At 37.0% G+C, this 14,686-nt stretch overlaps 1 protein-coding gene across 1 annotated transcript in view; it reads right to left on the bottom strand.

The window, feature by feature from the left end:
- CSMD1 (CUB and Sushi multiple domains 1) overlaps positions 1 to 14,686 on the bottom strand; it is a 1,163,462-nt gene that overhangs the window by 258,466 nt on the left and 890,310 nt on the right. Inside the window, exon 17 of the mRNA XM_061460659.1 lies at positions 9,247 to 9,434. Coding sequence (XP_061316643.1) covers positions 9,247 to 9,434 — 188 coding nt within the window. The remainder of the gene's footprint in view (positions 1 to 9,246; positions 9,435 to 14,686) is intronic.

Raw genomic sequence — 14,686 nt, 5'->3', positions numbered from 1 at the left:
CCATAACCATTATGTTAACCATTCATGCTAGCTATGGAACAGTTGCTGTGTCATTCAAAAATGCTCTGAACAATGGAAATCTTTCAGCTGGAAGCCAGAGTGCTATTCTTTGCCATCAGGATAGAATTATAAAGAACATCAATAAGGGAGATGATAAAAGCAATTTTTTGGACAGTAAGAGAAGCATATTGCCTAATAAAGCTGATCACGTAGGTAGACTTATTCTAAAGGAGAAAAGTGTGAATTATCTTTGCTTTTTTTTTTTTTTTTTTTAACAGAGTAGGTGAATGCTTGTCATAATGCAGTTCCAAGAATTAGAACCGGAGGCCACACAATTAAATTACGAGAGGGCACCAGCCTCAAAACACAACGCAGATAACTTTAATACAGATAAAATCTTTCCCACCTTAAATTAGACTGCTTTTGAGAACAGTCTCTGGTTGAAGATGTTCATAGAATGATGTCCAGGTACTGTATGTGAAGATGCTAGTTGGTATTGGCCAAAATAGTACAAGTGATTGTGTTTAAACTGTATGAATGATTACAAGATTGAAGCTAAGACTAGAGATTTTCTAATTTACTGGACCAGATATAGCTCAAGTGGCCAGAAATGCGCTGCTGTAAATTACAAGGCTAAATTAGGCTTAAAGAACTAAAGCCTGCTTACAAACTTGGTGTCAGTGTTTTTCCAGCAGCTCTTAAGAGTGTGCTACATTTCAACTGGTGTGTGAATACATTTGTATTGTTTGCTAGCAGAATAATGACACTAAAATAGTGTTACATTACAGAAAACAGTCAAAAGATTTTAAAAATCTGTGTTAGAGAAACTCATTAATGTCATAAAGGATGTGGGGAAGCAAAGGTACTTGAAAATGGGAAGACAGAAGTGAAAGAGTGAAGTGAGGGGAGCAGAAGATGAAAGGGAAGAGGGAGGTTGTGCAAAGCCTTTCTCATTCATATATAATTAGAAAAAAAAAATAAAAAAAAATCTCAAGTAAATATCTAGAGGGTATTTCCAAGTGACAGACCATAACAGGCAAATTTCAGTGAGCACTGCAGTGCATATTGTATTTGCTACTGACTGATGGGAGAGCTAGCATGTCACCTCTGCCCTCATTACTCAAAAGGATCACAGGAATTTTAAGAGTTCTAAACTGAACTGCAAGACCAGCTGCAATTTATAGCTACTAGGCAAATGAGGCTGTTACCATACCTTCCCTCCTGCCTGCCAAGAAATCCTTTTTCTAGACTGAACAGGTACAGACCTTTCAATGACTCCATATATGTCATGTTTTACATGTTAACAACCTCCTACTTTTTTTACACCAGGTCCCAAACTAGACAAAATATTCTCTCTGGTCATCAAATGAAGTAAAATAATTATTTCCCAAATATCCCTGTATACAGAAATTGTCTTTTAGAATCACAGAAAAATAGAATAGTTAGGGCTGGGAAGGACCACAAGATCATTAAGCCCCAACACCCCTGCCAGGGGCAGAAACACTTCACACTAAGCTATGTCACCCGAGGCTTTGTCCAACCTGGTCTTGAACACCACCAGGGATGGAGCATTCATAACTTTCTTGGGCAACCCATTTCAGTGCCTCACCACCCTTACAGTAAAGAACTTCTTCCTTATATCCAATCTAAACTTCCCCTGTTTAAGCTTGAGCCCATTACCCCTTGTCCTGTCACTACAGTCCCTAATGAAGAGTTCCTCCCCAGCGCCCTTGTAGGCCCCCTTCAGATACTGGAAGGCTGCTATGAGGTCTCCACGCAGCCTTCTCTTCTCCAGGCTGAACAGCTCCAACTTCCTCAGCCTGTCTTCATACGGGAGGTGCTCCAATCCCTTGATCATCCTTGTGACCCTCCTCTGGACTTGTTCCAACAGTTCCATGTCCTTTTTATGTTGAGGACACCAGAACTGCACACAATACTCCAGGTGGGGTCTCACGAGAGCAGAGTAGAGGGGCAGGATCACCACCTTTGACCTGCTGGTCACACTCCTTTTGATGCAACCCAGGATACGGTTGGCTTTCTGGGCTCTGAGCACACACTGAAGCTGGCTCATGTTCATTTTGTCATCGACCAGCACCCCCAAGTCCTTCTCTGCAAGGCTGCTCTGAATCTCTTCTCTGCCCAGCCTGTAGCTGTGCCTGGGATTGCTCCCACCCAGGTGTAGGACTTTGCACTTGGCATGGCTAAACTTCATAAGGTTGGCATCAGCCCACCTCACAAGCATGTTGAGGTCCCTCTGTATGGCATTCCTTCCCTCCAGCGTATCAACCGAACCACACAGCTTGGTGTCATTGGCAAACTTGCTGAGGGCACACTCAATCCCACTGTCCATGTCAGTGACAAAGATGTTGAACAAGACCAGTCCCAACACCGATCCCTGAGGGACACCACTCATTACTGGTCTCTAACTGGACACTGAGCCATTGACCACAACTCTTTGCGTGTGGCCATCCAGCCTGTTCTTTGTCCACCGAGTGGTCCACCTATCAAATTGATGTCTCTCCAATTTAGATACAAGGATGTCGTGAGGGACAGTGTTGAACGCTTGGCAGAAGTCCAGGTAGATGACATCAACTGCTCTGCCCCTGTCCATCAGTTCTGTAGCCCCATCATGGAAGGCCACCAAATTGGTCAGGCAGGATTTGCCCATAGCAAAGCCATGCTGGCTGTCACCAGCCACCTTCTTGTTTTTCATGTGCCTTAGCATGCCTTCCAGGAGAATCTGCTCCAAGATTTTGCCAGGCACAGAAGGGAGACTGACTGGTCTGTAGTTCCCCGGGTCATCCATTTTCCCCTTCTTGAAAATGGGGGTTATATTTCCCTTTTTCCAGTCGTCAGGAACTTCACCTGACTGCCATGATTTTTCAAACATGATGTACAACGGCTTAGCAACTTCACTTGTCAGCTCCTTCAGGACCCGCAGATGGATCTCATCAGGTCCCATGGACTTGTGTATGTTCAGGTCCTTAAGATGGTCTCAGACCAGATCCTCTCCTACAGTGGGCCTAGGGTCTTCATTCTCACAGTCCCTGTGTCTGCCTTCCAAGACTTGGGTGGTGTAGTCAGAGCCTTTGCCGGTGAAGACCGAGGCAAAGAAGTCATTCAGAACCTCAGCCTTCTCCAAATCCAGGGTAGCCAGTTCTCCTGATAGCTTCCAGAGGGGGCCCACATTGCCCTATTCTGTCTTTTATTCGCAAAGTACCTATAGAATCCCTTCCTGTTATCCTTAACATCCCTAGCTAGTTTAATTCTAATGGCCTTAGCTTTCCTAACCTGGTCCCTAGCTTGCCAGACAACATCCCTGTACTCTTCCCAGGCCACCTGTCCTTGCTTCCACCTTTTATAAGCCTCTTTTTTTATTTGAATTTTCCTCAGGAGCTCCTTATCCATCCAAGGAGGTCTCCTGGCCCTCCTGCTGCACTTCCTTCTAGTTGGGATGCAACACCCCTGAGCTTGTAGCAGGTGATCGTTGAATATCAACCAACAGTCTTGGGCCCCTCTGCCCTCTAGGGCTGTATCCCATGGAACCTTACTTAGCAGGCTCCTGAAGAGGCCAAAGTCTGCTCTCTTGAAGTCCAGGGCAGTGAGCTTGCTGCACACTCTTCTCACTGCCTTGAGGATCTCAAATTCGACCATCTCATGATCACTGCAACCAAGGCTGCCCTGGAGCGTCACATTTTCAACGAGCCCTTCCCTGTTGGTGAGCATGAGGTCAAGCATGGCACCTCTTCTTGTCAGCTCCTCTATTACTTTCAGAAGGAAGTTGTCTTCCACAAAATCGAGGAACCTCCTGGACTACTTGTGCCAGGCTGTACCGTCCTTCCAACAGATGTCAGGGTGGTTGAAGTCCCCCATGCCAACAAGGGCCTGCAAGCGTGAGGGTGTTTCTATCTGTCTATAGAGTGCTTCATCCGCAGGTTCTCCTTGATCAAGCGGTCTGTAACAGATCCCCACAGTAATGTCTCCCATAGCTGTTTTCCCTTTAACCCTGACCCCCAAACTCTCTACTGACGGCTCACCTGTCCCCAGACAGAGTTCCATACTCTCCAGCCTATCCCTAACATAAATAGCAACTCCCCCTCCCCATCTGCCAGGCCTGTCTTTTCTAAAGAGCCTGTAACCTTCCATTCCAGCATTCCAGTCATAGAAGCCATCCCACCATGTTTCTGTGATACCAATGACATCATATCTCCATGAGACATGCACACATTTCTAACTCCTCTTCTTTGTTCCCCATACTGTGGGTGTTTGTACAGAGGCACCCGAGCTGAGCTCCAAATGAAGGCAGCTCATTGGCTGGAGTGGCTGAAATATCTCTACATTGCTCCAAGCTTTTATTATAGGTGCTGGCAACTGACTGGGAATGTTGGGATGGAATGGTGCCCTGCTCCCCCAACACATTTGTAATTCTTTTTTTTCTGTAATTCTTTTTTTTGTTGTTGTTTTGTTTTGCATTGATGATAAACTAGAATTGCCAGAAGATTTGACTTTCTGCATTACTACTGTGTTTTTATCTAGGTTATTTCTGTTCTGTATAAAAACCATATCCTTTTCTACTGTATTTTTATCTTGCATATTTTTGCATGTTGTTTCTCCTTCCCCATTTGTGCATTTGATTTTTTTCTTTTTTAATTTCACAACATTTCTTCAGTTAATTTAGTTTGTTTTGAATTCTAACCCTCCCCACCATAGTGCTTGCTACAACTGAATTTGTGTTATCAAAATTGTTAACAAAAGTATCAAGTAGTTTTGGATCTAGGCCAGATCACAGTAGGATCCCTACAAATTCGAGTTAATGAACTACTAATTGCTGGCTGCCCTCTACACAGAAGTTTTCAAAACTGTTCACAGCATCACAGAATCACGTAACAGTTAGGTCTGGAAGGAACCTCTCAGTGTCATTTGGTCTAAGCCTCCTGTTCAAGCAGGGTCACCTAGAGCTGGTTGCATAGGAGCAGCCATATCTGGATGCATTTTTAATATCTCCACGAATGGAGATTTCACAGTCACTCTGGGCAACTTTCCGCAGTGCTAGCTGAAGTGCTTCTTACACCTATAATAATTTCATCTAGACCAAATTTCTGTATTTTCTCTTAAGGACATGTAAAACCCTTTTCAATGTCAATATAAAGCTGTTTCCTTCCCTTTTCATTCCTAAATCTGCAAAAGCAAGCTACCTGTCAAGAAAGAAATGAGTTTGGTTTGATGTAAGCTGTTCTTATCAAACACAAACCATTTGCTCCTTATCACCTTGTTTATCAGCTTGAAACTAGTATCTTTAAAGAGTGAAGATAAAACTAATGTCCTGGTCCTTCTGGTCCTCATCATTTTATTTAATTTCTTTTTTTTCCATCCATCCTCTCTTTGAAATGTGTGTGCTTTTCTGAAACTGTCTGAAACTTCACTACAGCTTTAATTTTCAGTGGAATGGAGACTGCTACTGCTTTGCCTTTAAGTATAGTACAGGGAATTTCAACAGTCTGTGATGAATAAAAATATATTTAATTATCTCAATATTGTGCATCCCCTCTTTTCATATGCTGTATAATTTCCTTGCAAACATTTATTTAATTGTATATGGTCAAAACAAAGCTTTTCTGTGAATTTTGCAAAACAGGAACAGAACATTTAGTGTTCCCTGTTACAGCTGATGTTCACCTTAATTTTTATTAAGTAATGATTTTTATTGTTTTCTCGTATTTTGAATTTATTGACATTTTTGTTACTGTCTCCTCCTGCACCTAAGTATGCATTTCAGATTTTCTGATTTCATCCTAAGAGATCTGTGTTATTCTTTGATGGCCATCTATAGCAATGTTTGAATATATCGAATATATACATGATTATGTTTTGCATTACAAGGGATTTTTAAATACCTATACAAACTGATAGTATTTTTTCTTTCTTAAAAAGATAAAAAAAAAATACATTTTTCTTAACATTTTGTGAAATCCATGAAGACTGCATATATGTGGGTCTAAACAATTCTTTTCCAAAACAAATTCAAACAAAATACATGATTTTATAAACCGAATAAAGGATTAGCCTTACCTTTTTTTTTTAATAATGATAACATTTCACTTCAGGAAAATCACAACCCTAATTTTGCCAGATTTTTCAATATCAAAAAAATAGATTTTTTCAATATAAAACAGAAAGCTTTTACAAAGATGGGTGATTCTTGACTTTAAGCAATTTTTCTCTAAGAGAATTGTAATGTTTATCAAATACATACTGATGTACATGGTAATATGGGATGATTCCTGTCTCAATGCATAACTAAAATATGATCTCTGATCCATTTTTCAGATAAATTTTAGTGCAGAAGAGAATGTTAATTCATAAATCAACACAGACTTTTAAACAAAGTATCTGGATGTAAGAAATAATTGCTCAATTTTCTTTGAAAATGATCATGCGTTCTTACTTAAGGAATGACAAATTTAAAAAATACCTTAATAAAAGGTGGCTTTACATTAATGGAATCTGTGGATGAAAGTGTGTCTATCTAGTTTCACTTAAGAAAAACACTAAGATTACAGAACCTACTTCACATAAGGAGGGAAGTTGGGAGATCAGGGAGATGTGAGGCATGAGGCATGCTGGTCAAAAAAAATTATAGATTAATTCTCCTTGATAAAATTGAATGTTTTATCAATAGTTTTACTTAAAGAATATTACAGGCACTTTTTTTTTTTTTCCTTAGATGCATAAGAGTTAACCTACACTGTCTTGCATTAGATGTGTTAAAAGTCATCAAAAAGCTGCATTACAGACATTTAAAGTGGGGAATTTACAATTACCTTTACATTTGAAGTACCTTTTAAAGGGTCACATTTTTATTAAAGCTCTATTACAGGCATATTTTAGCTTAATAGAATATGACTGCAATCTCAGTAGCAACTCAGTACACGTTATACTAAGCTTCTGCTTCACAGTTCAGTGACTTAATTTATCAAGGTTATGATTATAATCGGAAGATTTATAGGATACTTCCAAATAAGAGTTATTTGACTTTTCAAAGAAAATATTCAGAAGCTCTTCTTACAATTTACAATTCACTGCCTTTTCTTTTACAAGTGTGAGAAATGTGAAGCAAATGAAAGTTCTGTTGTGATATCTTTAATGATAGCAACTTCTATAGTTGCTCATATATATATGTATCTTTATACATATATATATGCTCCTATATATGTATATTCTTTTCATAGTCAAAAGAGATAAAGAGATCTGACCAGCCCAATCAGAGCAAACTAGAGAGAAAAAAAAAAAATCAGCAAAGTAACAAGAAGAGGTATTCTCTCAGTATGTTTCTAGAGTCATCCTGTCATAACCAGGACGTCTCCATGTATCTGGTAGATATGGAAAAGATCTTGTGCAAGATCCAAATCTCTGCTACAACAAATGGTACCTAAAATAATTCTAACTCTCCATGGTTAGGCAATTAAATATAGCCCCTGGATCAGAGTTTACTGAAACATCAGAGTTTACTGAACTGCTCCCTGGATTCTACTGATTGCATTGATTAGCTCTCCCCTGCCCAGGCTCTTGACACTTCTATGTTGACACTTAGATATTTAATCTGCCAGCTGAATGTCATTTGTAATCGCATAAAAGCATAAAAGAAACATCAGTCATTGTTTGTACCTAAGAATGGATGTTAAGCTTTTTGTTAATACCTACTGAAATTTGATTGTCAAATGACAATTTAATGGGAAATATAATTCACAAAAAATAAACCAGTTCACTCCTTAAACTGGGAACTTAAAATTACATACTTTTAAAACAATTCACTTCATATTCTTACTTATTTCTAACAAAAAAAAACAAACCACCAGCCACCCTTTTAAACGTTACTTGTACTGAAAAAGAAAGATACCAGGCAGCCAATCTGCTCAGAAAGAGCTTGTGAGAAAAAAAAAAAAAAATTAGCTTTTGTTATGACTTTCAAAATTTGAAATATATTAACTTTTTATATAAACCCCCCTTTATTATATATATTCTATGCATGAGAACTATATGTAAAAGAAGACAAAGACCTTTTACTAGCCTTCAGTCATCTTTTCTTCTTAAAGATCTAACCCAATTTCAAGGTTTAAAGTTCACGAATCAAATCTAATTCTGACATTTTATCACGCTACCTAGAGAAATTGCACTGAACAACTACTGTCATGTGTGAAATGTTAACTTTTTCAGCAAAGCTAAAAAGTGACTATACAAATATATTCTAAATAATTGCATAGTTAGACCTTTCTCTTTAAGAATGTGCAGAACAGATATTCTATCACTGTTTCAATTTTCACAGGAAAAAAAAAAAAAAAAAGAAAGGTATCTATCTGTCAGGGGCCTTAAAATAAAAGATGAAATTATAAATATTTTAAGGACTGTCTTACAAAGCGTAACAGCAACATTTAGATCCAATAAAATCAGGGAAAATCAGCATCTGCAGGTAACTCATGCAGAAACCTACCTACTGTTCCTTGTCTTTACATGATTTAGTGGCCTTGCAGTTTATCATGTTACTATCTGTTCAGCCATTATCACATCTGAGCCAAAGCTAAAAGAAGCTATGCAGAATTCCCAACTCTTGACGTAGATATGAAATACAAGTTTGGGCACTCATTCTAGATTCAACATGACAGCAAATTTACTACAATGATATTCGTTTCCAAACAAGAACACTCGGTAAAACAAATGTTACCTGTTTAGCACAAACACACTAAACACATAACCTCTCTTTATTCAGTACTTAAGTGAATGGCTATACTATCATGTAAAGATCAGCGTGACTTTAGACCATTTCTTATATGTCATCTACAGATAAGGTCCAATTCTGCTCAGTACTGCAAACATGTATTAAAACCAGATAAAAAGAAAGGCAAAAGGGGGGGGGGGGGGGGGGGGAGGGATGGACGGACGGATATGCGTACCAAATAAACACCGAAAGGACAATATATCTTTACCCATAAAGACACATTTCTGAAATAACTTTCCATTTGGTTAAATACATAGGTCCATTAGTATTCTGAATGAAAAAAGAACTCCTGAAGAAAAAACATCATAAAATTAATTGTTTAAGAATTACCTGTCAACACAACATATAGTAAACATATTTTATTCTTATATAGCTGTTATTACTTAAGTTCATTCACATTTGTTTGCTCATTTTGAAATTGAATATTGTTTTCAAAATTAAATAAAAATCTATTTGAAGAATATCAGACTTACTCTCATAGTGAATTAGGAAACCAACGCTGGAACGACTGTTGTCCGTAGTGAACAGGAGATACATGTAATTTCCAGTACTGATAAGGAACTGGGGTGCTTGCGTTCCATGGTATTCTCCAATTAATGGTGACGAGTTACCTGGCCCATCTCTCACTTCCAAAGTATCATAATTTACTTCAGTCTGAAATCTGAAAATAAATATGCAAGTCAGCTGGTAAGTAGAGGAATGGTGTTATTTTCTTTAGCTGTCAGGAATGCAACCTATATGCAACTGATGAAGAATATCATATATAAAAATTTGTGTATCTACAGATCTATCAGTGTATAGTGTATAGTGTATGAGGATAACAACTAAGGAAGGTTTTACACAGCTTTTTTCTTGCTTTGGTGTATAAAATTCATAAGGGATGCAATATACTTCAGATCAACCATATGACTGGGCTTCAGAAAAACATTTAGTGGGGAATCTGGGTACAAAAATGCCAACTGTCTCAAAGAAAACTGAATTATGAAGATCCAAGAAATTTCTTGCCCTCAAGCTAAATAATAGTTGGACATCCTAGGAACTTCTTCAATAGTATTTAGTTATTTAATCACAGTAATTTTATTATTTGATACTTGAAATTTGGCAAAAGTTGTTTTACATGTTCAGCTGTTTAATTTTTTCTCCAAAGGTTTTTATCTAATGTACTCTGCTACTCTACTTTTAAATAATTTTGTCCTATGAAGTTTATCAGTACAGAACTGTTAAACTGAAATCAAGTCCTCATTTTGAAATCTGTTACAGCTATAATAATTGGAATTCCTCAGTTTATCTCAGTGTGTCAAAAAACCCAGATAATATAGATAAGAATGGAAAAGGAGACTAACAAGACAGTTGATTTACAAGATTGAATAATTTTAAAATCAACAGCAGAGTCAATGTCTCTGTCAATCACTAAACCACATTATATTTCTCCAGTTCATAAAGGGTATCTCTGCATGCAGTCATCCACTACTAGCTGTTCTTAAATAAAAAACCTCAAATCTGCTCTTTCTGTAGTTGAAACTTTTACTGGCATTTTTTCATATCAGATGCTTTTCAAGACAATTTGTGGTTACATAGGATAATTTTGCAAACTGCAGCATCTAAACCATGCACCCATCAATTTTCCTGTCAACAAAGTTGGTGCCATTACACAGATATCTATCGTGGTCTAAATATATTTGCCTGCAAGCCCAATATTCTTATTTTCTTAAGTTGTTAATCTTTCAGAAATGTGTATGTTCTAAAATTTTATCTTCTTCTGTGGGGCTTATTATTTCAGCTTCTGAGAGCAACAATGTCCCTGAATAATGCAACACTTTTTTCAAAGTGAATGCCCTTAAGCTGTCTTGCCAATATGGGACACATTTAGTGGATCTGAAGACAAGAAACTGTGTTTTTCTAATTAAAGAAAACTGCAAATTATTAAACATTCAGAAAAGGGAAAATATATGGGACATTCCTTCAAAATGTAAATAAGCTTTACACTTTGTTAGGCAATGATGGCAGCATGAACAATTTCCCTTGCTAGGCCATTATATTTTACAGACCAATTAGCACTGGTCATGTAAAATCACCTTCATAGACACATCAGTATCAGTAACAGCAAGTTCAGATTTATTAGCTATTTAGTAGTCTCTATAGTTCTTCAGTCACGAGTCCCTGAAAACAAAAGCACATTCAGCAAGTGGAAAGTATTTGTTTGCTGAACTATGAGAGCTAATGACTGCTTGGAAACTGAAAGGCACTTCAATACCATTCCTTCCTATTCAGACAGAAACCTCTCTAGATTTATGGTGCTTCAAACCAAGCTATCTACTTTATTTGGATATGCTGGCTAAAATCCAGATGATGGCTTTCACTGCTATCTATCCACTCTGACAGTGGAATATAGGACTTGAAGGCTTTCTAACAGATCCAGCACTGCAGCATTTTCAGAACCAGTTTCTGGCAGTGAAGCCAGCTAGCATGGAATGGCCTACATCCATGCTATTAAATACATCCTTTAGCCTCTCAAACAGGGAGAGATTATTCAAATTTCCAATTATGAATGGTTGCTTGCCCACACTAACTCCTGGATGTGCGTGATAATTATTAGGGAGAATGCTAACTGGCAAGCTCAAAGAGTATGTTAGAGACTATTTCAACAATTGAACTGCACAAATACATGAGTTCTTGTGTTTCGGAAGGTTCTCTGGTTCTGCTTAATTTACCAAAAGAGACAGTCACAGAGGGCATCACTGAGGTACTTGCCAGTCTTTCAGTACATTTCGACATTTTCACATTGTACATTGATTCACCCTGCAGCAGAATGAGGAAAACAGACAGATACTGCTAGGCTGGTTTAAATACTTTATTTGTACTCATAATGGATGGACTCGAGATCAATAATTCAATAGTTCAATTATTTTGACAGTTACATTTGTGAAGAAACTGATTAGGAATAAAGTGCTCTCAGCCAGCAATTGCAGTTTTCTTAGCAGGGCAGTGTGACAGCAGTGGGTTTCAAACCCTCGCTGGAACAGAAAACTTAGTAACTCTTAGTAGAATTGCTACCCATTAAAACAGCCTTTATTCTCAGTAAGTCCTTTCTCATGTCAGAAATTAATTTGTAGTTCACTTGTCTATTTTTGAGGTTTGGGGGGGAATGTGTTTGTTTTGGTTGTTTTGTTTCATTGTTTTTTTTTTTTAATTAATCTTTGCACAGTCACTGAAATAACAAATCAAGATAATTTACTATTGAAAATTCTGCATCTTTACTGAAAATAATTAAATAAGAGTTATTTTGGGGGCTTTTAATTTAGCATAATTAGCCTAATTATGCTAGTAAAAGGCAAGACATTCTCCAAATGTTCACACAGAATTCTAAAAGGACTATGTTATAACACTATGCTACACTGTTCTTTGTAAATAGGTAGGTTTTGAATGAGGAGGTTTGTTTTACAGACTATCCAATAAGTTTTCATTAATATTCAAAGTTCCAAAACTCTTCCAGTCAGCAGTTACCCTGCCAGTCCTTTTCTTTACGGCTTGAATAAATTACACTTTACTTTTTGTTACCTTTCCAGGCATTAGTCATGATCTTAAATGTGAAAAGTCTCAATATAAAATATTCAAGGGGTTACACAGTCATTTGCTGCTATTTCTGTAAAGTTTCTAAGTACTCTGGTAAGGCACACTTGTCTAGTAACATTAAAGCTTCATTAGCTCAAGAGTGAGATAATTTACATTACGAATAGCAAATTCATGAAAGGTTTCATTCTTGCAGCTGTATCTTTCATAGCAAGACAGATAACTTAGAAGGGTTCTACTTTCCCAAAACTAGACAAAATACATGTCAAAATATTGATAATTAATTGACAAAAATCAATTAGTTGATTTTGTTACTTATTGGATAGTTATTTTGCTTACTGATTTGTAATTTGCTAACATTATATCTGACAACAGAATTAGTTTCCTATAAGTATCAAAAAGGCTTTCCATTCAATTTTCATCCGGGTAGCAAAGCCTTCATTTTAATAAAAACCCCAGAACTTTATTACAAAAGGGAGATTATTATACTATTACTAACATCCCAAAGTATAACAATTTTCATGAAATGTAGTAAAACTATACAATTTTCTAAACCTGCCAGGAAAGCTCTATAAACTTCCAAAGCAAGCAAAGAGAGGTTGCCTCTCTTTTACCAAAATTAGCATGCTTTATGCTAACACTGTTTTGAAATTGAAACATTTAGGGAAGAGAGACAATCTTTCTTTAATAATTGTCTGCTGCAGTTTAAAAATTGTATGTGAATCAGAATTCTCCATTCAAAAGTCAGGGTTAACTCCAAGTTCTTTAACTTCATTGCAGTTCAATTTGTACATAAAACTCCAGAATTCTGTTACTGGAATATGTGTGTGCAGCTATCTGAAATTCACTAAATTTAGTCCTTAAACTAGACCATATGCCATAGAAGCCTGTTTCCCATAAGATTCTCAGAAATATAGTGGTAATACTGTTAAGGTCATAGTCAGTCATCCAAATATCTGCAACTTCACTCAACGCATTTCCTTTCATAAAATTAAAATTCTCCATCTTATAACCAAGATGGCTTTTTGCTTTCACTTTATTTGGGAAAACACCCCTGGACAAATAAATGCAAGCTTCTAATTAATATATTAAGTCTTTAATGAGGGAAAAAAAAAAGAAAAAAAAAAACACAAAAAAACAACCCAGCAACTTAAAATCTGGGAACTTCCTGCTGACTGCAATGAAAGCAAACAAGCCTTTGTTGTTGCAAGAGGTAACATGGTAACTTTATGAAAGCTGTTTAAACAGTTCCCATTCTTCTCTGGTATTGGTCATTCTCTCCTTCATCCCTGATCTTAAAGCATTTACATTCAGAAAACAAAACAGGCCTGGAAAAAGTATACCGTAAACTAAATATACAAACTCTTTTCATGTTCTCCCCTACATTACATTTCATGCCTCCAATCATATTTACAAAAACTTCTATGCATGTGTTAGTTTTCATTCACATTTCTTGAAAAATATGTTACCAGAACTTTAGCAGCTTAGTGACCAGTGTGCATTCAAAATGTATAATTTTATTCATATGTCATGGTGGAATTCTTTCTCTAACAGGATTCACATTGGGTTTACTTAATCTACCCACAATTTTGTTGCCCAGACATCCAATCTTGTAAGAATCTTCAGCAATTCTCCAGTCACACCATTTTTAGTACCCTGAATAACTTAATATTGTCTAATCTTCTCTTTTTTAAGATAATTTCTGAACCTGCTGAACAGATTTCTGTAGAACACCCAGAATTCCACTAATTAAGTTTTTAATCATGCAATGTCCTTCCTTGTATTAAAAAGACGTTTAGCTTTTTAATAGTCCTTTACAGGGTGAGGTGCAAAACCCAGGTAAACTATATTCAATGCATTTGTATGCTTTCTGACACCATCAAAGGATTTCAATAGGTTTCTGAGACAGGATTTCTTTTACAAAAGCCATACCAACACTTCCTTGGTGTATCATATTTACCCATGCTTCTACTACTGCTACACTTTGTTATAGTTTTTGTACTAGGCATCCAGTATGCATTTCTTTAGATCTCTACAAAAGATTTTAAATATGTTTTCTGAAGTGCACAGGTATCAAGACAGTTTTAAAAGAACAGTTAACATACCACATTCAATTTTTCAGTCAACTTATCTTTGTAATCATCCAGGACTCCAGCCACCAGAACTAGTTCTGGTGACTCACTTCATATATGCCACCTCCCCTACCAGTGGCACTTCAGTCTGAGACACATATTGCAGTGAGTTACCCAAAATGAAGAATGTTGCAAATGTTATGTTTACATGTGTGCAAGAGGGAAACAAACCAACCAATGGAAGTGATGCATGCAAAAACTCACTTGCAAA

The sequence above is a fragment of the Pezoporus flaviventris genome, unplaced genomic scaffold, assembly GCF_033815535.1.
Source record: "Pezoporus flaviventris isolate CSIRO_AGI_PZ_B2104156 unplaced genomic scaffold, CSIRO_AGI_Pfla_v1 ptg000031l, whole genome shotgun sequence".
Classification (NCBI taxonomy): domain Eukaryota; kingdom Metazoa; phylum Chordata; class Aves; order Psittaciformes; family Psittacidae; genus Pezoporus; species Pezoporus flaviventris.
This window is presented reverse-complemented; position numbering and strand designations above follow the sequence as displayed.